At 41.5% G+C, this 24,092-nt stretch overlaps 1 protein-coding gene across 6 annotated transcripts in view; it reads right to left on the reverse strand.

Annotated features, from left to right (window-relative positions):
• Positions 1–23,813, reverse strand: part of LOC133488873 (epidermal growth factor receptor substrate 15-like 1) — a 25,487-nt gene extending 1,674 nt beyond the window's left edge. For 2 of the 6 annotated variants that reach the window (XM_061797347.1, XM_061797349.1), the window contains exons 1-21: positions 23,661–23,813; positions 23,295–23,336; positions 23,117–23,206; positions 21,957–22,004; positions 21,769–21,864; positions 20,610–20,669; positions 20,389–20,514; positions 19,706–19,765; positions 19,380–19,634; positions 14,350–14,507; positions 12,933–13,140; positions 10,802–10,884; positions 8,602–8,674; positions 8,365–8,526; positions 8,082–8,279; positions 6,781–7,117; positions 6,593–6,711; positions 6,461–6,521; positions 4,135–4,220; positions 2,857–2,920; positions 924–958 (exon numbers count right to left, since the gene is read on the reverse strand). In XM_061797347.1, coding sequence (XP_061653331.1) covers positions 924–958; positions 2,857–2,920; positions 4,135–4,220; positions 6,461–6,521; positions 6,593–6,711; positions 6,781–7,117; positions 8,082–8,279; positions 8,365–8,526; positions 8,602–8,674; positions 10,802–10,884; positions 12,933–13,140; positions 14,350–14,507; positions 19,380–19,634; positions 19,706–19,765; positions 20,389–20,514; positions 20,610–20,669; positions 21,769–21,864; positions 21,957–22,004; positions 23,117–23,206; positions 23,295–23,336; positions 23,661–23,687 — 2,388 coding nt within the window. In that variant the 5' untranslated portion in view covers positions 23,688–23,813. The remainder of the gene's footprint in view (positions 1–923; positions 959–2,856; positions 2,921–4,134; positions 4,221–6,460; positions 6,522–6,592; positions 6,712–6,780; positions 7,118–8,081; positions 8,280–8,364; positions 8,527–8,601; positions 8,675–10,801; positions 10,885–12,932; positions 13,141–14,349; positions 14,508–19,379; positions 19,635–19,705; positions 19,766–20,388; positions 20,515–20,609; positions 20,670–21,768; positions 21,865–21,956; positions 22,005–23,116; positions 23,207–23,294; positions 23,337–23,660) is intronic. The other 4 variants (XM_061797348.1, XM_061797352.1, XM_061797350.1 and 1 more) reach the window with 4 other exon arrangements.
• Between the last annotated feature and the right edge of the window lie 279 nt (positions 23,814–24,092).

Below are 24,092 nucleotides of genomic sequence, written 5' to 3' on the forward strand. Positions count from 1 at the left end.
ATAGCAGGCCGGCTCGAGAGCGAACAGTGTGATGGAAGCTTCCAGTGGCGGTCCTACAGGTAGGCGGGGCTCCCTAGTGTTGCGACCCGAGAGAGCAAGGTGGTAAACCTCAAGATGATGCAGAGTAAAGTCTGGCTCACTATTGGTAATCTCAGTGGTGTAAATTAACAGATCAGCAGATGCCAACGGCTAGCTAACTATCTATCACTAAATCAAAGATGTAATAAAATGGCCAATAGCAAAGTCGTAGTTGGTATTTTTAAGGATTTCAAAGTGGCGCCTAATGCCAGCTTCCTCCTATTTGCATTATTGAAATCAAGGCATCTGTAAGTCATTTATTTGTAAGGGTAATCTTGTAAGATGCACTTGAAATGAAGTTTTGGCATCATAGTTTGGGGTATATTTAGGGTTTAAACTATTATAAGCAATTAAAGACTTAATTTTTAAGGGAGAGCATCAGTATACACATTCAGATATTAGCCTTGTACTTTAGTGGCACGCTACTTCGTAAACAAATAGAATGCAACTCAGCCTCTGGCTGGCAGCAGTCATGGGTAGAGATATGCGTTTGGCAGTTCGTAACTTGTTAATTCATTTGAAAAGTCATAACCCAAACGTAACTATCCGTGCAGCGAAGTAAAAGTAAAGCGTCATGATTGACATTTTCTTAGTAAGCGTAAGGAATTGGCCTAACAACAAAAACTACAACTATACTGCTTGATGGAATCATAGAATGGCTGGAATGGATATGTCAAGGTGTCCAGGTCAGTCATGCAGACATTGCCTCGCCTCCATAATAAACACAGCCAATAAACGAGCCGCAGCAAAGTCATATGCAGTGCCGGAGACTGTTAACGAGCCATCTTTTCAAACAATGGCATAGTCGGTTCTTGGACGCATGCAGAAAAAAAGTACAAACTTACGGAGGCAGGACCATCTTTGGGAGCTCTATCCGAGCCTGCCGGAGTAAAAGAAAGTAAACTTAACTCTCCGCTCTGGAGCGGGACTTTAAATCCAGATGTGCCCTATTCTGTTACACAATCCTGACAGGAAGTAAAGTGTGGCAAACTGAAAGTATGCACACACAAAAGAGGCAGCAAGGATTTAAACTGAAAGTGATTCAAGGGGCAGAATTGCAACATTCTGAGAACCTGGATGTGAAAAGTGGGTGTCTAACAACCAGAAGGGCTAACATAGAAACTCTGAAACATTGCTAGAATAGTCATGGGAGCCATTCCCACTCACGTACAGAAAACAAATGGATGGATGTTCCTCTCTATCCAATCCCTCCTTTGATTTCTGCCTTTTTTAGGATCCATCCGTGGCATAAGCCAAGAAAACATTACATTTTGGTCAGAATCAGGAAAAAAAATGGGGTAGATCACATTTTTAGGCCTCGGCAGAGGTCTTCCTTAGCCCAGGCACAACCGCTCCACAAAAGACTATTATCTGCGTTTTTAAGGTGGAACCTCCAAAAGTGGTACAATTTCGAGTGCGATCTCTGGAAAAATATGCCTTAAAAGGCAAACAAAACTTGATGTTGGCAAGTCTTGCAAAACTCAGTAAGCATCTATGGGATCAACTCCACAAGTGCATTGGGTTATTTTCTAAAACTCTAAATTCCAGCAATCTCGATAAAAACACTAATAGGTGACAGTATCGGTTCCCTCTCGATTATATGTCTGTCACGCATCTTCAAAGGGTCAGTAGTTTGAGTTTTGTTTTATTTGACAGAGGCAAACGTCTCCAGTGACCGGTAAGAAAGTAAAAATGTTACTTGGAACTTTGCCTGCACAGTTAAAGATTTTATGAGTTTGAGCTTGGAACCATATTAATTCACATCATTTAAAACAATTGTTTTGAACAGATTGCGTTCTACTTTGGAGGCTGCACTGTAAATACATATTATTAGTATCTTACTATATTTTAGTTCGCCCACGGCTTTGGGGCTCTCACTTCCCCATCTTGTACGAAGCCACACACACACCTCTGCCACTCTGCGTGGTCAAGCAAAGGGGAACAACAACTTTCTCACGCCACTGCTTCTGCTTAAAAGCACGAGTGAGAGGTCACAGCGGAAGGGCACGCGATGGGCACAGCATGCGTGTTTCGCATGACTGACATGCATAGAAGCACACACAAACTGTGTAGATTAGAGTGATTCTCTGACTTATCCAAGTGTTTTAAAGAAGACATTTGCATTTTGTTGAAACAGTTTCCAGGTGTCTTAACATTTTTAAAATGCTTTCATCAAAATACTGTAACCTAAGGATAAAGAATTACAGTACACTTTGCACCCAATTTCTTTAGCCTCACTGAATTTGGCCTGTTTTGAGGGGGCAGTCCTGCCCAGCTGGCAAGTCATTGGTGGAGAAATTCAGTATGGGGGCAATAATGCGTAAATTAGCCGAATTGTGATGTCACAATCCGCCAACATTCAGAAGAGCATGCTCACAGACACATTTTGGGAAATAGGAAGTAAAAGATTTACTTAGTTGTTTAATTTCACACTTGATGAGCAGGCAGACACTGCAGAAACCCAACCAATTGTGAACAAGCAATTACGTCCATTTTCGACAATATGTCCCCTTGAAATAGATGGTCGCATCACTTTTGAAGAAACACACTTTGTGTGTGTTTCTTCACAAGAAGAAACTACTTTCGTTGTAGCTCGCAACTCAATTAGGGAAGTGGCAAATTTAATTTTTTTTGGTACGCTCTTCTGGCACACAAAGGAACAGTCGCAATCAAACCCTCTGGGCGGGTGTGCGAGGAGCTAACACAAGCAGTGTATGTTGGAAGGAACCAGTGATTGCGCCCTATTAAGTCCTGCTCATACAGACACAGTGTGCTTACCGTAGGGCGGGGCAGGCCGGTTAGGTACGCTTTTCTTTGATGGCAGAACAGGATTGTCAGACTTCTGTTAACACATGTGATTTACAAAAATAAAAATCACTCAACAAGCATCCTCTGGCATTGAACTAACAGATGGTGTTCATACATGTGGTTGAGACTGAAGAGAAACAAACCAGTGTGATGAGCAGGGCATGCTACATCATCGCATTCAAAAGTTTAAATGACTCGAGAAACTAATTACTGTGAAAAAATACCACATTTCCTCAAATAGACAGTGTCCCAATTCGTCGCCAAGTGCAAATATACACCTCCACTCCTATATACACCTTCCTTTTTCTACATACGACTAACGTAACATTTAACAGCACTCTGTTGCTAACTAAAACAGCAGCACCTACCTATGCATATAAACAGTCTCCCTGATGAATTAAAGTGTGGAGTCATGTTTCGTGTTATAAATGAGTTCCCTGCACAGTATTACCTGTGATCGCTCCACAATGTTGTATAAGTCAATGTTTGTTTAGCATAAGTCTATTTTGATTCAAGCTATCGTTTCATTTGACATAAATCGTAATATACTTGTAATTTTGTATTATTATTTTTTTTTAAACATCACTCAAAGAATGCTTCCAATGTAATAAACCCCCAAGTTGAGTAAACCCCCCAGGACACATTTTGTAGAATGTTAACACCGTACTCCGACTCAAATCACTTGAAATTTCTTACACAACCAGATTGCGTGTCATAGTACAGTTGGCATTAGTTTCAGCCAGCTATCATGAACATAGTTTGGTGCTGATGATAGTGGCTGCTACTGTAAAGCTGCTGTGGTTTTCATGTCACTTCATGCGGTCTTCCTATTGGTTATCCATCATAACTTCAGAAAAAGGCAGACATACTGCAAGATGATTTCCCACTAATGTAGTATTAGGGCCATATTTGGCTAAGCTTTTGATGTAGTTTAGATTTACAGTAGTTTTTTAATATGCATTTATTTGTGTTGTGTATATGGGTGTATACAGGGAACAATCTGTATATTTCGATGTCAGGCTCATATTGACAGGGTATATGCAAACGTAGGGGGAGATATTAGATATGTATCAGATTTCCATCCACCATCGCAATAGGCCTGATTCTGATCAAGTTTTCCCCCCCCCCCCCCCCATTTAGGCAGCCATGATGCATATCCCAATTGTGTCACTTGAGAACAAAAAATAAATAAATCTGAATTGTGTCACTTGAACCACAAAATGTAAATCCATTATGATTGAAGCTGACCTTGGACAACTGGCTTAAACCTGGAAATCCGGTGTTGTTCTTCAAAGAGTTCCCTGCGAAGAGGTGGTTCGGCATCCGGACTGACTCTGCAACAGGAGCATAGAAAAACACACTGGTGGAAAATTTTCAAAACTTAAAATGAAATTCAGTCACAGACCACTCGCTTCAAAATTACGCTTTACTCCACTGAGGGCCTGTGTGCTATTTTTAGGGCCCCACGGCTGCTAAACGTTCCATGACATTTGGCCAAATCCTAAAAAGCAGAAGGAGGGTGTTCTGTTTAACCTGACGTATGCATCTGATTAGCTAATTAAAGGCGTCAGTTGGAGCACTGTTAAACCAGAACTGTGCCTGGCTTGTTTTGAAGCTTTGTGGTATGTTGCTTAATGAAAAAGCGAGGTAAGAAAAATGTGCAGATGGTTACAGTGGAGAAAAACAAAACATTGTAAGTGAATATGTTTGTTGTGCGTGCGTAACCACAAGAGGGCCCATTCATGTGGAGCCGGGCCGTGTGTTTTCTTTTTGGCACAGTAAGCCAACGCAGGTCCACAGTCACTTCTGTGTTCGTTTGATGACGGGCAACTCGCTGGTCAGCAACTTAGCCACCCCCTTTTACCCCTGCCACTGACTTAAAACAACTTCCACACTGAATAAAGAAAGTGAAGTGCAGCAATAGTTAAGGTAGGCTGGGGGAGCATTTCAAGGAATGACAGTGTGTCCTAGTAGTCACAGACTTTGTTGTGTTTGCCTCCTGCCAACCTCCTGTTTTTCCAGGGTAGGTGGGTGCATGAGGGGGTATTTTTAGTTTGCCAGTAGTTAAATGAGAAGGCCCTCATCTAAAAATAGCCCCAAACCACAGGAACATCTGAAGCTGTGGAGAGTAAAAACGTAACTCTGACATGTCACCCAAAAGACGTGTTCCATAATGTTCCCTCACATGAATAAGAGGCATGATATTTGGAGACATCTGTGACAATTCTATGCAAGGCAAAAGCTCAGTTTCCACCAAGCAGTACGGTTTGGTATGCATTGTCCTGCATTTCCAGTACCATCTTTTACAGAGATCTCGCGAAATTAACACAGAAGCCAGCAAATGTTGGATATTGTAGTCAGACAACAGGTTGGGAGAAGTAAGCGTCAGGAGTCTTCCCACCCTGGTCTGGCAATATATAAACCCCTTCCACACCGGAGGGGTCCCATGGTTTATGACAAAGTTCCATTCCTACAGTGGTAACAAATTTGGACAGTAAATTGTATGAAAAAGACTTCTGACCCATAGACCTAAAACATGACACACACACAAACTACCTTCTTTTGCCATTTGACCATGTATTTTTACACAAATTAGTTCACTGTACAACATTTGTAACCTCGAAACAGCTTATGTCGGTACCAGAGTACTAACAGAGAACCTACTGCTGCAAAGGTGGAAAGTTGCAGAGACGATTTCATCCACCAATTCTTTTTCAGTGGCAGCGACAGAAAAAATAAAGTCAAAATCCTGAATTTTATAGGTAGTGTAAAAGGGGCTGTTTGTAAAATGTGTGACCAGTACATTCCCACTTTCAAGCACACTTTCGATGGAGTAGTATGGTCGCTTCCGTAGTGTGGAGTCAAATACGCTGCTGTTTTATGATTTGTTGATAGAGTTGTCATTTCTGGAATGAACTAAAGGTATTTTCTTTAAATACAGTGGAAAATAAAAAACAAAGAATAAAGTCAAAATAACTAAAAATAGAAACAAAATAAAATAAAATAAAAAATAAAACAAAATCAGCGAAAAGGTGAATCCGTGGGTGTCGAATTGGGAGTATGTACATCAAAACTGGGATCCACTGTTCACCAAAACAAACCCGCACACCACATGAGGAAAAAACAACAACAAAAACAAGCCAGATCTGATCCAATTTTATAATCTGAACCAAACTGTACCGCCTGGTGGAAACAGCTTCATTGACCTGTGGGGATAACGTGAAACCTAGATTTTCAATGCACTTGCATATTTGGACTCGGAGCTTCGCAAGGAGCCACCCGCTAGCTCACCCGTAGTTGCCATGGTAATGGATGCCAAAACTCCCCCAATGTAGGGGGTGGTGGTGAACAGTGGCTCATTTGCATGGGACAGGACTGCTCTCTCAAAACAGGCTAATATCGTGCACAAATCTAAAAGGGAGTGTGCTGCAATTAATTTTCCTTGGGGTATTTTTATGAAAGCATGTTATTAAGACCTTTGGGAACTGCATTAAATTGCAAAGAAAATGCCTTTTCGCGGCAGTTCTACATCATTACAATGGCTCTGTGTGATTACATGCAGTGATGCTGGTACCTGAATGCTTTGGTTTTGGGCTGCTGGATGAGAACCCAAGATGACCGCGGACGGAGCCAGGCTGAGAGGAAAAAAGCAAAAATTGAGCGATGTCGCTCAAACCCTTGAACACCTTGAATTTCCCAATGTCACCTTTACTGGCGGCTTTGGTTTTCCTGCGAAGGGGTCCGAGCTGACTGCTCCGCTAAACAGATCATCAGATGAAGTACCCTTGAAGTGATCGCTTTCCCTGAAAGGATCTCTAAAGGGATCTAAAAGGACATAGAGCTTGTCAGGATGGCAAATGGGTTTTACTCTATGAACTCATTCATTAGAAGGACCGTTGAAGGGGTCCGGTTTGAAGGGGTCATCCATCTGGAAGGGGTCTGCTGGAGCGGCATTGGTGTTGAACATGGCTATCCTTGATTTGAATGATTCATCCTGAAGGGTGAGGGGGAAGTAGTCATACCGCCAACAAATTTGATAGTTGTATAACATAAAAAGTAGGATACCCACCACCACACTCTTGAAGGCACCATTCTCCTTCTCTGAGAGCAGGTGGCTTGTGGCCGCCATGTTGTTTCCCCCAGCTAAGTCTCGTAGGGCGCTGTTGTACTGCTCGATGGTCTTGGCGAACTCCTTCTGGTTCTCCTGGATCAGTGACAGCTTGCTGCGAGCCTGAAAGCATCGCAGGAAAAACAAAAGACACTTTCATCCACATAGAAAAACAAACAGTTACTGTTGTATGCGCTTAGCTGCGAGACTAGAAAGGATTTTGCCTTGGTCAACCCTGTTTTTATTTTGCCGTCTTTTCCCCCCTTTCTATTTAAACCTTAATGAGTTATTATTTAGTTAGCACAGAGCAGTAATGCAGCACCTGCTGCATTTGCAAGCTTTTCTTGGTGTAAACCGGAGCAGATTTAATGATATAAAATGAAAAGAAAATAAAAAAATTGCAAACTAAATACTGCAATAAATGAAGATTCTCAAATAATTTCAACAATAAACAAATAATTTTTGGGAAAGTACAACACCAAAACATTTTCTTTTTAGGAAATGAACAATTTACATTACAAATAGAGGCTAAGCTTTACGTAGTAGACGTGTGGCTAGACTATACTTCCTGTCCCTTGCCTGATAGGTTCAATGTGGGAAGACAAATAGATGTAGGAACCCTATTTATTCAAATGACTGCTTATCGGTACTTATGATTGATTTTCTAGCGATAGGACCAACGACCAAGTGCAGCGCTCAGTGTCAGAAAGAACCCTATGGATTTTTTACGATACCACAAAAGAAGGCCAATGAAACTGAAGATAAAGATTAACACAAAAAAAAAAGAATGAAAAAACAAAAACTGTCCACCAACCTCAGTGCTTTGCTCATGGTTAGAGTTTGTTTTTTTTTATGAAAAAAAGAATATATCCCAAAAAAGGCAAATGTAACTTAAGTAAAAAATAAAATAAAACAAAAAATGTAGAAAACAGTGCTCCTTTTCACCTTCCAGTGCTTTCTACCAATCAAGGCGATCGTGTCAAAGTGAGAACCCTATTGAATGTTATATTCTTGAGCCAGATGAAGTTGATCAGCGAGGTGAATGTTTTCACCATTATGTAAACATGTTGTCTTGGTCCACTCTGACCTGGCTGATCTCTTCCTGGGTGGTCTTGAGAGACTTGATGATGCTGTCCAGCTGGACGTGGCCCGTCTGTAGGCTCTGCTCCAGCTGGGCCTCTTCGTCCTGCAGGCGACCCAGGTCCGCCTTGGTGCGGTTCACCTCTTTCTCCTGGCTCCGAAGTTCGCTCTCCTGGGAGCGGATCTGGCTCTGCAGGGTGGAGATCTGCGAGGGGACAGATAGGATTTGATATTTCAAGACTCATTTGCTCGAAAGTCCCCCCCCCCCAAAAATCAAACACAACCCAGACCGTTTGCGACTCTTCCTGAAACTTCTGCTTGACGTCATTTAGCATCCCTTCCAGCTTGGAATGCTGCTGGTCCATCACATCCAGACGCTGCTGGGCGTCCTGCTTCTGGGATTCGATGTCCTGCAAGCTGCTGCTCTCCCTGTCCAAGTCATGCTGCATGTTCTGAATGCAAACAATATTTTACAGTATGAACAAATTCCAGTTTTTGCCCTGTTATATTTTGGGCTTTCGTCTTACTTGAACAGCGTGACTTTGCCTTCGTATGGTTTCTTCTTTTTCTTTGAGCTGATGTTGCAGGATTAATTTTTCTCTAAAGGGTAAACACGCAAGAGATGTCATTCAATCTATATTATAAAGAAAATCAAAATATAGACTAATATACAAGGGGTATCATGCTAAACGAACTGCACTTATATAGCGCTTTATCTACATCATCACAGTGCCCAAAGTGCTTTACAAAGCCTCCCATTCACCCACGCAACACACATACATTAGGGTTTAGTGTCTTGCCCAAGGACACTTTGCCATGCAGACAGCCGGAGCCGGGATTCAAACCAACTACCCTTGGGTCACTGGACAACCCGCTACAGAGTCATAGTCGCCTTGTACAGGTACAGGAGGTAATCGGTCAGAGTGGAGAGTGGGAACAGGCTGTTAACTACAGCTATCGCAGTATCCATCCATCCATCCATCCATCCATCCATTCATCCATTCATCCATTCATCCATTCATCCATTTTCTGAGCCGCTTCTCCTCACGCGGGTCGCGGGCGTGCTGGAGCCTATCCCAGCTATCATCGGGCAGGAGGCGGGGTACACACTGAACCGATTGCCAGCCAATCGCAGGGTACATACAAACAAACAACCATTCGCACTCACATTCACACCTCGGGCAATTTAGAGTCTCCAATTAATGTATGTTTTTGGGATGTGGGAGGAAACCGGAGTGCCCGGAGAAAACCCACGCAGGCGCAGGGAGAACATGCAAACTCCCCACAGGCGGGGCCGGGGATTGAACCCGGGTCCTCAGAACTGTGAGGCTGACGCTCTAACCAGTCGGTCACCGTGCCGCCCGCTATCGCAGTAGTAAAGTCATAATTGAAACATATTTTTATGAAAAACACTTGGGGGGCATTATAAAAAAAAAAAAAGAAAAACATGACAACTAGTTCATTGCGCAGCATTCATCTCGAAACGAAATGTCACGACTGTTATAAACTGCGGACCCCCTTATACGTAAACTTATGCATACTACGGGTGAGTATATGTATTCGTATTCAGAAACATCTGATATGGTACCGGAGTGTACCATGTTCCTACATAAAACATAGTAGGTGAGGGACAAGAAGTCTAATTCTCATGCACTAGCAATACAATCTAATCCAGAAACAACTACAGTTCAACTCAGGCCATTGGCGTTGCACTTTCCTAAAAAGAAAAGATTTAACTTATATAGTATATTTTTCATATTTGATATTTTATAGTCTACATTTTGTTGATTTTTTTTTTTTTTTTTTTTTAAATCAGAGAATTCAGTTTACTTTTTTTGTCATTAAATGCATTCCTGTTTACACAAATGAAAATCAGTTTTGTGTTTTGCATTTTGTTCCCATACTGTATTCAAATGTGACCCCAACAGTCACTATCGAGCCAAGGTACATAAGGATTTTTGGCGTACCGTTATGTCCATCCATTAATTTTCTTCAGCGTTTGTCCTCATTAGTTGGTGAGCTGGAGCCTATCCCAGCCGAATTTGGGCGAGAGGTGTGTGTGGTACATCCTGGATTGGTGGCCAATCATTCATAGGGCACATATAGACATACTGTTTGAGCATTCACAACTAAGGACAATGCATAGCCCTCAATGAGCCAGTTTTTTGGAATGTGAGTGGAAGACGGAGGACCCGGAGAAAACCTACGCAAGCATGAGGAAAAACAACAACAAACTCAACAACTCAAGGTGGGCACTGAGATTTTAACCCCAAACGGTGAAGCAGATGTTCTAACTATGCTGCCATTGTACCTTTACACCACTAATAAAATAATCATAAATAAATATACAGTTAAACCTCGATCAAAACCGAGCCTTATAATCTTAATAAAGGCACAATTTTTACATGGCTTTTGTATTGTGCAAGTTGTGGCCAATGAACATAGACACATGAAAGAGTATTGCATTGCTGTGATAGGCAACATTGTGATTTAAAGTACATGTAAAAATACAGTTGGCAGATTTGACTTTATAATGAAGACTCTTCATACACTGCTTTGTTTGGCAGTACCTCTCATGAAACAGCTGATATCAGCAGCAGCAGGTCTCATGAATGTTGATATAATAAAAAAATAAATAAAAGCTTGTCGTTTCACAGAGCTCATTTCCCATCGTTTTTAAAAAGAAGAGAAACAAATCACTCCTCCTGGCCGCTTCGAGGGGCTCACCTCTGCAGCTGACTTATTTCCTGGCTGAGGTCATCCAGTTCTTTGATGCCCGTCAGCTCTGCAGGCTCAATGGCTGTGAGGTCCTGAGGCAGGATGGAAAAAGTCAGAAAAAAAATTACATGAGAAACAAAAATGATGTTGGAAGAGGGACGAAAAAGGGTGACGAATTAGGGATTGGAATCAGTGAAGGAGGTCCCCGCTGATATGTGGAGAAAAAACAAAGGACAGGAAGGAAATGCATCTCATGCAGTCTGAACAGTCGCACAATACATAAAAAGCACTCTGACAAAATGACACAAAGGAATGCACCATTTTGAGTCATGATGTCAGGCCAAATGCAGCTCGAGGAAGTTTGATAGAGAACATGGACCAGTCCTTCATTTTATATCCCTCGTGGATTTAAAAATATCTATGGAACTTCCAAAGTAAAAGAGATCAAGCTTAGGAAAGATAAACAATAATAATTATTAACAAATGAGCTCTTCATGACATTAGTTGTTTGCACTGAGTTAGCTTCCAGGGACTCCTCACCGCTTAGCTGCCTCGCACACACCCAGTTGCTGCACTTGCAAAGCTGTTCTGCAAAAACTCTTTGGCTCTGAGTTACTAAAATCCCAAATAACAGGCGCAAAATTGCATGCCTACTCGAACAGGTGCTGTTGGTAGGCGTGTTGCTTGTGATTTACTAAAATTCTCATCTTTTACTAAGACCCTATTTAGCAGGAACTAAACAGATTGCACACAATGTTGGCAACAGTTGTAAAAGTGCTGGATGCTGCCATATTTAAAAGATGGTTCTGTGCTTCGGTAGCGCAGATGGTTTTCTCGATGGAACAGTTGGGAGAGCACCGTAAGCGCGAAATGAAGTTAGAAGTGATGGGATTGGAAGTGTAATTGTAATACATATTACAGAAAAGTATATTGCACTGATAACTTTGGGGAAAGCCACCAACCGCTTAAAAGCCATGTTTTGTTTGATTTAACTCATCCCAGGTTCGTGGGTTACATTTGGATGTACAGGTATATGGCCATCCGGCGTAACATAGTGTTTGAAACATCAGATTTCCTGACTTTAAGTAGCGACCCGACAAGATTTTCCAAAAATGACAATCTGTCAAAATGCAAAGTCTGGTTGGAATGGCCACTTCAAACAGAGTACAATGCAGCAAGAATTTTGAAAATTGGATGATGTGGTACGGATATATTGAGCTTTTATTGGAAAGGGGGGGGGGGGTTGCCCTTTTGGGGAACACTTTTGTGTGATATCGCCTATGGAAAATCTGGTCAAAAATTGCCTTCATATTAGAGTAAAACTGTATAATTTAATTATTTCTCAACATATCTCTACAAAAATTCACATACTAAAGTACCACAATACACATTTTCCCCCCTAAAAAATTCATTAAAGGTTGATAGAGTGCATCATACAATTGCAAAAGGAAACTAGATTTCCCCCCCCTCCCATATTGTACATGCATATCCCGGTACCTAGGGGTTGCGAAAAAGGTGTACTGTTATTCCAATATGATATGTAATGTCTAATGTTACAATTTATATATAAAATGGTACAGTTCTACTGCTCACCAGACACACGTGCGTGCATGATTTAACCTTCACTTGTTGAAACATTTACCAACCCGTGTCTCAATCACATTATTACTACTATTACGCAACATCTGGAAAAATGCTCTTGGAGAGGCCAGCTCCAATTGTGACAGTGTGCTGAAATGAGCCAGATGCGTGGAAATGCATAGTTAAAAAGGTTGACTGGCACCAAGTCAGCCCTTAAAATTCAAAAGCTCCAAAATTGCATTGCTGAAGAGACTATGTTTTGATAACTTTTTGCTGGCATTTAAAAAAATGTTTACATGGGAAGCAAAGCTTATTTCCCCACTGCCTTTCACTTTGCCTGCACCATGCTGGATGGAGCAATAGCACCCACTGGTGGCGAAAAAGAAAATACTGTTGGAGCCTGAGCGAGCAGAAAAAAAACTCAGCAAAGCTCTGTCAGACAGGATAGAAACAAGCAGAAAAAAAATGGGGGGAGACATGCAAAAACAAAGTAGGACAGTTTACTTTGGAGGGAGAACCAGTACCCAGTGAACAAGGGTCATTAAAAGTCAAGACTTACGGGAAGCGCTGCTGAAGATGCCGCCATGGCTGTCGCCATGGCTGAAGATGCCGCCATGGCTGTCGTCCTCTCCGAGGGGGGAATCATGTCTGGCGTGAGAGAAGTTGGCGGATCGATGTCTTTGGTGATCTTCTGATGGATCAGGTGCATGGCCAGGGAGAACTGCTCCTGTGTGAGCTTGCCGGTCTGTTTGGTGTCGGCGAGCCCCCTGCACAAGCGACATCAGTCATTACAGGGAAACTACAATGCATCCAACAAGGTAATCATGCTCCTTCACAAATGAGCTTCGAAGTACAAAGTAAAGCAAGAGTTCAAAAACATTTCGGGTAGGGATCACTTACAATACATGGAGAAATGTTTCCAAGGACCCCTTCATAATCCTAACGGCAATAAAAAAAATACCATATATATGTAACCCGACAATAATCTGACTTCAGATAAAATTTTCTGTGATTTTCCAAGTGCAAATGTGATGTAAATTGATCGATTTTCACACACCGCCACTGGCGTGGCTGCTTTTGTTTTTTTTCTTTGCATTTTGGAATAAGGCTGGCGGCACGGTGGACGACTGGTTAGAGCGTCAGCCTCACAGTTCTGAGGACCCGGGTTCAATCCCCGGCACCGCCTGTGTGGAGTTTGCATGTTCTCCCCATGCCTGCGTGGGTTTTCTCCGGGCACTCCGGTTTCCTCCCACATCCCAAAAACATGCATTAATTGGAGACTCTAAATTGCCCGTAGATGTGAATGTGAGTGCGGATGGTTGTTTGTTTGTATGCATGTGCCCTGCGATTGGCTGGCAACCAGTTCAGGGTGTACCCCGCCTCCTGCCCGATGACAGCTGGGATAGCACGCCCGCGACCCTAGTGAGGAGAAGCGGCTCAGAAAATGAATGGATGGATGGATGGATGGATGGAATAAGGCTGCAACATAAAAGCTTAATTTTTTATGCTTTAATTGCTGTCAATGGTTCTTCAATGAAGTGTTAATGGCTGTGAATACATACACGCATGTATAATATTGTAGTTTTAAATATTTCATTTTTTTTTTTTTTAAATAGTTTTTTGCCATTATAGGACTGTGTACAATATTGAGGGATTTTCAATTTGTTTTTATTCATTTTAGGATAAGACAGAAAAATGTTATTGTCTGCTTACATTGGAGTCAACGGATGAAGTGGTGGGGAGGCAAGGGGGGACTTGTATGACAGCTACAACCCACTTTGAAACGTAAATTATCGCCACCTACAGGACTAGACTGTAAAAATATTACAACTCTCCAAAGCATGTGTAGGTGTACCTACTGTGTTGCTGGTCTTCTATTGTGTTAGGACAGATGTGTGCTCTTCAAAAATAGGCCAGAGCTTTCTGCTTTGCTCTTTGAGACACACCAGCAAGTGGAAAGTGAGTTACACCCTCACCAAATTTGTGCCAGCATGGTCTGGGAGAGGCTGGAGTGCATGAAGATCTCGATGACCTCCGTTCCATCTATCAGTCCGTCGTTGTCCATGTCGGTTTTCTTGAAGAGGTCATTGTATCGTTCTCTGTCGGCAACCGGCACCACCCACTGCTGCTCTGGCTGGCATTCAACAGGGCAAACACAACTTATCGTTAAAAGAAAGCTACAAGGTCTTAAAAAGGCCACAGTATGGGCTTTTTAATTACTTATATAGAAATAGTTCGGTCTCTGGAGTGTCTACCCAGCGATCCGGTGTGAAATAACCAAGTATATTATGATCTGCTATTTCCGTGAGCAAGTCGTTCTGAATTTTGCAAAATTGCCAAGTAACAGTGTGGTGAATTTACCTAATACCGCCTGCAGTTTCTCTGCCCAGGACATATAACCCCAATTCCAATGAATTGGGGTTATATGTCCTAAATTGGGATGTTGTGTTAAACAAATAAAAACACAATACAATGATTTGCAAATCATGTTCAACCTATATTTAATTGAATATACTACAAAGACAAGCTATTTAATGTTCAAACTGATAAACTTTATTGTTTTTAGCAAATAATCATTACATTTGAATTTTATGGCCGCAATACGTTCCAAAAAAGCTGGGACAGGGTCATGTTTACCACTGTGTTACATCACCTTTTCTTTTAACAACATTCAATGAACGTTTGGGAACTGAGGACACTAATTGTTGAAGCTTTGTAGGTGGAATTCTGTCTCATTCTTGCTTGATGTACAGCTTCAGCTGTTCAACAGTCCGGGGTCTCCGTTGTCGTATTTTACACTTCATAACGCGCCACACATTTTCAATGGCAGACAGGTCTGGACTGCAGGCAGGCCAGTCTAGTACCTGCACTCTTTTACTACGAACCCACGCTGTTGTGCAGAATGTGGTTTGGCATTGTCTTGCTGAAATAAGCAGGGGCGTCCATGAAAAAGATGTTGCTTGGATGGCAGCATATGTTTCTCCAAAACCTGTATGTACCTTTCAGCATTAATGGTGCCTTCACAGTTGCGTAAGTTACCCATGCCATTGGCACTAACACAGCCCCATACCATCACAGATGCTGGCTTTTGAACTTTGTGTCCGTAACAGTCCGGATGGTTCTTTTCCTCTCTGGCCTGGAGGACACGACGTCCACAATTTCCAAAAACAATTTGAAATGTGGACTCGTCTGACCACAGAACACTTTTCCACTTTGCATCAGACCATCTTAGATGAGCTCGGGCCCAGAGAAGCCGGCAGCGTTTCTGGGTGTTGTTGATAAATGGCTTTTGCTTTGCATAGTAGAGTTTTAAGTTGCACGTTCGGCTGTAGCGCCGAACTGTATTTACTGACATTGGTGTTCTGAAGTGTTTCTGAGCCCATGTGGTGATATCCTTCACACATTGAGGTTGGTTTTTGATGCAGTCCCGCCTGAGGGATCGACGGTCATGGGCATTCAATGTTGGCTTTCGGCCTTGCCGCTTACATGCAGTGATTTCTTCAGATTCTCTGAACCTTTTGATGGACCATAGATGATGAAATCCCTAAAGTCCTTGCAATTGCACGTTGAGGGACATTGTCCTTAAACTGTTCGACTATTTTCTCACGCACTTGTTCACAAAGAGGTGAACCTCGCCCCATCTTTGCTTGTGAATGACTGAGAAATTCAGGGAAGCTGCTTTTATACCCCATCATGGCACCCACCTGTTCCCAATTAGCCTGTTCACCTGTGGGATGTTCCAAACAGGTGTTTGATGAGCATTCCTCAACTTTCTCAGTCTTTTTTGCCACCTGTCCCAGCTTTTTGGAACGTGTTGCAGCCATAAAATTCTAAGTTAATGATTATTTGCTAAAACAATAAGTTTTGTCAGTTTGAACATTAAATATCTTCTTTGTAGTGTATTCAATTACAGTATAGGTTGAACATGATTTTCAAATCATTGTATTCTGTTTTTATTTATGTTTAACACAACGTCCCAACTTCATTGGAATTGGGGTTGTAGAAGCTTGGCGACAGAACCTTGATATTAAAAACGCATGAACAATGTGTTTTATTAATTTATTTTCCCCATTGAAGCGAATACTGACAAAGTCATGTCACAAAATGAAAGTGACTATAAGAAGCAGGAAAAATGTAATCTGCAGGCCTTGCTCCCTGTTCACGGTGAAACCCGTTTGTCAGCATGTCACACATGAAAGAGCCCTGAAGCAATAACAAGGTGAAGATTAAGTGGCAGGTGAAGAATGGTACATGTGGCAAAACGAGTTGATCCACTCGATTAGCAATTGAATAGTTTTCATGCGTGACATTTCAATTTTGCTCCCCAAGCTGTCTCTGCCCTTTAGATCATGAATGTATCCACATACATAACACATACTTTTCCCTCAGTGGAGTCTTGACATCAGAGCACCTATTAAATTTTCATGCCATCATATTTGCTTGGGCATTCAATTTATAATAACACTGGCATTGAAATTCATCATCATCACTTAATTCATCTCTGATGTTTATATGATAACCCTGTAAGCTTTTTCACTTAAGCCTTCAACTGTATATATAATACGGATGACTGAATGTGTCTCCTTCAGCACTTTGAAAGTTCTCCATATCTTGGTCCTGAAAATGTAATATTAAATTACTCATTTATACATAATTACTAGAAACTATACCACTTTAAAAATATTGAAAGCGCTTTTCCACTTGCACTTTATAAGTTTGGCACTTTAGCCCCTGTCTTAGTCATTCAATAAATAACACTTTTTACACTATGTAATTTTTTGATGTGTCTGTTCTATGTTTTAAGTCCATTGCCAAGAGATTACGGATATAAATGAGCTGTATGCTAACTTCGGCACATTTTACGGAAGTATTCTACTGGAGTTCATTTATGTGCTTTGTCCCGTTTAAATTAATAAATAGATAAATAAAATGCCCTTGGCTCTTGCTAAGCCAAGTAAAATGAGGGGAACCACTTCTGATCTTCCTTAGTTCTGGCTATCATCATGACTTTTTTGGATTAAATTTTATTTATGTCATAATGCATACCTTGTACAAGCTCTAAGCAGTTGCCCAGACCAGCACGTCATCAGCATGCATTAAATGATTAATAAGCGGATTTCCAAACATATATCCAGTTTTACACACCTATAATTCTTTGACAGACCATCCATATACAGGTTAAAAATAATAGGTGACAATATTCCACCTTGTCTGACTGTGGTATTGTGTTAGCAACTATCCTAATTGATGCTATAAATTATATTTGTAATCACCTTGAGGCCACCAAGGACACTGCACCTCAATTAAACATTAAAAACAGTAAACAAAAAAATACAGGGCAGTATGGTTAAATTGAGTAGGCGATACTGAACAGGTAAGGTTTTAGTTTGTAATTTTGTTTGGATTTGATGGTTATGAAAGAGTCTGAATTGTGGAGGTCAGGTGGTAGAGCGTTCTAGAGCTGGGGAGCAGAGCGGCTGAAAGCTCCACTCCGCATGGTGCTGAGGTAGACAGGGGAAACAGTCAGGTGGATGGAGGAGAAAGACCTGAGGGTGCGGACTGGAGTGGTGATGTGGAGGAGGTCGGACAAATATGGAGTGGTGAATGGCCTTGAAGGTATAATATGGAGTTTGAATGAAATCCTGTTTGACTGGGAGCCAGTGAAGTTCCTGAAAAATGGGGCTAATGTGGTGGAAAGGGGGATTTTGATGAGGAAACTTACAGCAGAATTCTGGACCAGTTGATGCATATGGAGGGACTTTTAAGGGAGCCCAAGGAGGAAAGAACTGAATTATTCAATACGGGAGGTGAGAAGACTGTGGATTAGGATAAAGGCAGTATGTAAGGTGAGGGAGGGGCAGAGTTGGTTGATGTTTCACAGGTGGACGCAAGTAGAACGGGTTATGTTATTGATATTATAGTGTTAGAGGATGACACCCAGACATTAAACCTGGAGGAGAGGGGAAACCAAGGAGTGGCCTACTGGGATGGGAAAAACTGAACTTCGGATAATGTGGATATGGTGCTATTGTCGCCGTTTAATTTCATGAAATTAGAGGTGAACCTTGGGTTTGCAGGAGAGGTAGAGCTGGGTGCCAACTGCGAAGCAATGAAATAGCATATCAAATTTACGGAAAATGGTGCTGAGGGGGAGGAGGTAGATGAAAAAGAGCAGGGGCCCCAGGACAGAGCCCTGGGAAATACCTGCAGCAACTGGGGAGGGGACAGATGAAAAGGACTTTTGTTAAATGAACTGAGTGTGGTCTTTGATGTACTGTATGAATGGGAAGGCTAGGGAGATGTGGGTGATGCCGATGGAGGAGAGTCTATTGAGGAGGGTGGTTTGTGAGATGGTGTCAAAGGCCACACTGTGGTCAAGGAGGATGAGGATGGAAATTGAACCAAGTCAGCTTCAATAAGGCAATCATTGGTGATTTTAATCAGAGCTGTTTTGGGACTCTGAAGGGGATGAAAAAAGGACTTGAAAGGTTCGTAGAGGCTTTTATGTGTTAAGTGCGAGTGGAGTTGAGTGGCAACTATTTTTTCCAAGAATTTTGTATGGTATGGTAGATTGCAAATGGGGCAGGGGTTAATGTATTTGTTGGGGTCTGTATCAGGTTTTTCAGACTAGGGGTGACAGCTGTGGTTTTGAAACATGACAAAGGTCATGGTGAGGGGATCGAGCTGGCAGGTGGAGGGCTTTGATTTATGAATGAGATCAGAAATTACGGTTGAATCGGGGAGTACAAAAGTGGAGAAAGACTCAAAAGATTGAAGCGAGGCAAAGCATTAGAGGAGAGGTGTTGGTGAATAATTTGGATTTTCTCATTAGGAAAAAGCAGTTCAAAGCATTTTGGGAAATGGGCAGTTTACAAGAGACTAACTTGGTTGGAAATTTCACACTTGATGGGTGGGCAGGCATACCAGAGACCCAACTATTAAAGTATTTTTTTCATGTACTCTTTCAGGTTCACTGTATAACATGCACAGTAGGTAAGCAACATACCTGTATGCTGGCTTTAAAAGAGTGCTTTGAGGTTAGCTTGGCCGTTGGGCTGGGGAAGGGAGAGGCACTGGCGAGGGGAGAGGTGCTTCTTGTACTGTCCTTGAGAGCAAACGAGGCGGACCTGGAGGGCAGCACGGCCACGGCGCCGGGCATCGTGCCCGCCAGCCTTTTCCTTTTGGAGGGCGGGATGAGGGATGGGGGCAAGACAGCTGGCACAGGCTCCTTCTCCATGGCGCGGTACACAAGATGCATGACCTAAAATGTTAAGTTGCATTAACAATAGGGAAGCACACATTTTTGTGTTAATTGACACGTGCGCAAGTTACCACAATGAATTCCTCTTTGTCCAAGTACCCATCTTTGTCTGCGTCTCCCAGGTCCCAAATCTGCAGGGCAACAAAAGCCCTTGGTTAACTTGTCACGAAAGACCTTTTCACCATGTCACATGTTCGTCCAGGTGACAAGAGACTGAGCAATATCTGAGGACCTCATGAGTAAACAAACCCTTCAGTGTCATTTGTCCAAGGTAGATCGGTTGAGAAAATGGGGTAAATGGCTTCAATGATGACAAAAAAAGACATGGTGGAAATGTAGACATCGTTAATTAGATCATTGATGGACTGGCTAATTGTCTTTTCTGTTGCCCAGTTTAATAATGCAGACATGTTCTTCTGACTGTTTTCAACCTTTTGGGTGCGGTTGGGCAGTCTTGCGATCTTCTCTGTCCAACTACTTCTGACATTCACTACATTTAGCCTTCTCACTCACAGGTTCCTCTGGATTAATTTAGATGTTTTTTTTTTTTAAAGAAAATCTGACAAAAATCTAAACCTTTTGGGGCATATCTGCGGGCGCAATCCCAAAAACAATACGTTTTTATCATCGTTTCGGTCCAGGTCACTGGTAGTCGCTCGCTTTTATGCCACTCTAAAGTATCCAGACGCTACTGTTTACAAACATTATGAAAAGGTCAATGGCAAGAGTCATCATTTTAAGATGGTAACGTCACCTTTCCCAATACATCCAGAGGTAGTTTGGAGTTGATCAAGATGGGCTTGACTTTATCACCGGAGAGGAAACCCTTCACGGGGGTCAGACTTTCAAAAATTCCTTCGAATTTACCTTTTTCATCCGGCTGGAAATCAAAAGAGAGACAATTAGAAAGGGGCGAAAGGAGAGAAAATACAGGGTAGTAGTCACATATTAGGAATTATTGAGTAAAACGCTCACCCTTATTGACCAATGCGCGTCAGACGCTGGCGTGCTTAATAATGGGCTGCTCGTGTCTCGCTGGAAAGAATAACATGCAATTTAGTGAAATTTTTAAGTTAATCACAACTACAAGCCAAACTTTAAGTACACCATTCCCAACAAGACTCATAAAAAATTATGTCATAATAATAATATTTGTTTCTACTGCTATTAACTTAATAATATGATCACTATCGTGGTTGTAATTTGTAGTGATGTACAACTGCACTCTAACTGAGAGGCAATTTCTGGTTACATTTTGGTAACGTTTAGTTACCCTACTCGCGTTATCTGCTCATTTAACCTAATGTTATGTTTGTTTGGTTTGTCAGTAACAGCAATAATATTCCTTGGTCAATCTGCCCTGGGGTGTGTTTATTACAAATAATAAAAAAGTCAAAGAAATTTTCCCAAAGTCCCAATAAATGTGTATCTCTTATTAACACCAGTACTATCCATTCAGTCGATATATGGAGCCACTACATGCACACCTTTTTTTTTTTATTACAATGGTCAATCTGACCTGTAACAAAATAAAGTGAGTTCATAAATTCGAATGTAAATTTTTTAAAGGCGCGTTGATCAAATTTGACCCGCTGCATGTTTAATCACCCCACCCCACCCAAAAAAAGACTTGTTAACTATTGCAACACCATTACAGATGACTGAGTCAATATTTAGTGCAATGAATGTTTTATCACAACAACAAAAAATTAAAACAAATTCATGGGCCAATTTGACCTGCAACACAACAGGAGAATGACTGCAGTTCTGTAGTGTTGATTTATTAACTGATATTTTCAAAAAGTGAGCATTAGCTTTTTAAAAGGAGAAACTACGATACTGAATTTCATTAGATTGTGCAGGTGTACCTAATGTTGTGGCCAATGAATACATAGTCTAAACTCTAAACACATCCCTTCATCCATTTTCTATAGCGCTTGTCCTCATCATGGTTTTGGGTGAGCTGGAGACTATTGCAGCGTGCATATCGATAAACAAGCATTCACACTCTCATGCGTACCTAAGGAAAATGTAAAGTCCTCAATGAACCCTACATGCATGTTTTTGGAAAATTGTTACAATTATCAATACCAAGCTAGTGAGATATTCAGACATCCTTCGTATTACTACTCACAAATTTAGGAGGTGCCTCTGTTTGGGTGAGGTTGCTGAGGCTAACGTTATGCCCTGCCTGTGCCAAGGCGACCAGTCTCAAAGCGATGAAAAAACCCTGGAGGAGAGCAAGGCAAACCCAGTGACTGGTGCGCACGTCTGCAGACACAATGACATCACATTTTGTACAAAAGAAAGTCTGTGCATTACCCGCTTGTCCAAATAGCCTTTTCGCTCCGAGTCAGCCAAATCCCATATCTTTGAGGGGAAAAAAAGTGACATTAAAGCTAACAAATACAAGCGTGTACTGTATAACATGGTTCCCAACCACTGTGCTGTGTGTGCTTTGAGAGATCATGATGTGTGCTGCAAATATCCAATTTCACATTATTTGGCACCAAAATTATTCATTTACTAAGTATATGTATCTTTGGTCATTTATCTATGCCAGCAACATGCAGTGACAGACACAACAATTAAATCTTCTTCCACTAGCTAGTAGAAGGTACAATTAACCTACCTAATCACCTGTTGCCATTCACACAACACAAGTCATGGCTTCCTGTGAGTATATCAGTTTTGTGTTCAACTAAACTGACCAAGATTTCAAACTAAGTCGATTGGTGAGTACAGCAGAACGTCGGTTTTCATGGTTAGTACATTCCAACAAGTTTGACTAAAACTGAATCACATGAAAACTGAAGCAGTATTCCCCGTAGCAAATAATGTAACTCTACACACCCAAAGGTATTAACACAAAATAAATTTTATAGAGAATAACTCTAGTTGAACATACAGAAAATGTTAAATATGACTAATAAAATGGATAGGTTAATATTAAAAATCACTGTTACTTTTATTGAAGATTCTTGATGGCATATGAAAGACGGCAAAGAGGGGAGATGGAGGAGACGAGGTTATTGTTTGGAAAGAAAAAACACTATTTTTGGATTTTGCTATGAAAAAAAGACAAAATGCTTCCGATGAACGTGTGTAGATGCTCACTCAAGAAAACACAGAGTTGTGCATGCGCATGGGATACTTTGTGTGGGCGCTCAATTCCAGGAAATGAGTGGTGGAGTCATACCGGGATTTCCATCCCTTTATTCAAAAACTAGACATTCAAATTGACAGTGCAGGAAATACACAAACATAAATTGATAATGATTATGTTATTGGTTTGGTCTTTAGTATCAGTCAGAAAATAGAATAAAATGCGATCATTTTTTCCAAAGCAAAAGCAGATATTTTCAAATATCTTATTTTGATTAAAAACAAAGATTATTGTTGAGAGGCTGAAAAAAAGAGGCAGGATTTGGACAATTTAACGTTAAACAAGGTCTCTAAATGAGTAATCATGGATGTCAAACCTTTCCCAGTGTGTTGTCTGACAACCCAGACTTTTTCAGGAATTGGGCCGCATCCCCTGCTAATATCTTGCCACTGCTCACTGGATCGAGCTACAAAACAAAATCATTGTGAGTGTGACGTACACAAAAACTTTGAGTCAAGCTTCGTATTCAAAAAAAGGACATGGCAGTTTCGTACCTGCCTGTAGTAGTTTTCGTAAACTGGGTTGCCACTCGATAACTGGAGAGGAAGCACAGGAAAGTAGTTAAAAAAAGGGATTTAAGCTTCTAACGTTAAAATATGGCGGCTGTGGTGTCGTTTTGTTCTACGTTTAGTGGCGCTTGTTTGTTCTAATTAGCCACGGTGTGAACATTGTTAATTTCCTGACGAAAGCAAGCTCGGCAGCTATACGAAACTAGTTAACAACTTGACTCAGACGAGGAATACAACGCACACAAGTCAAACTACAGTCCTGTATTTGTCAAGTTAGTTGTGGCGTCACGGTGGCCAACGCTAAACGTGGAAAAAAAGAGACTTTGTCGAAGCTGGTTGACAAGTTGTTACCTGGCTGAGTGTCATGAGCGCCGCCATGTTTCCTGGTGTCTCGGGAGCGCGCGCCCGTCCACCCCTTCAGGGCGCGGGCACGAACGGCCCGTAATAGGATACCGTAGACATTTGTTCTCACTTATGTAACGTTGGCGACTCTCTTTTTTTCTTATAATTTCTCCTACATTACAATTTATTTAAATAGTGTCTCTTTTCTTTTTTTAAGGATTAACATTACTGCATTTTTTCACAACGTACACTGGTGGCCATTGTAAAACGATTGACAAGTTGTCTCTCAGTAATGGAGAACAAGACAGAAGACTTCCTGCTTGAACCAAAGTGTGTTTTGTCAACCTGTGGGTGGATTTCAAAACAGGATACACGAAATTGACACGTAAGGGAACGAGGCACGTTTCTTGTGTTTCTTTAAAATGGACCAGTGTCAAGAGA

Source organism: Phyllopteryx taeniolatus, chromosome 14 (genome assembly GCF_024500385.1).
Source record: "Phyllopteryx taeniolatus isolate TA_2022b chromosome 14, UOR_Ptae_1.2, whole genome shotgun sequence".
NCBI lineage: Eukaryota > Metazoa > Chordata > Actinopteri > Syngnathiformes > Syngnathidae > Phyllopteryx > Phyllopteryx taeniolatus.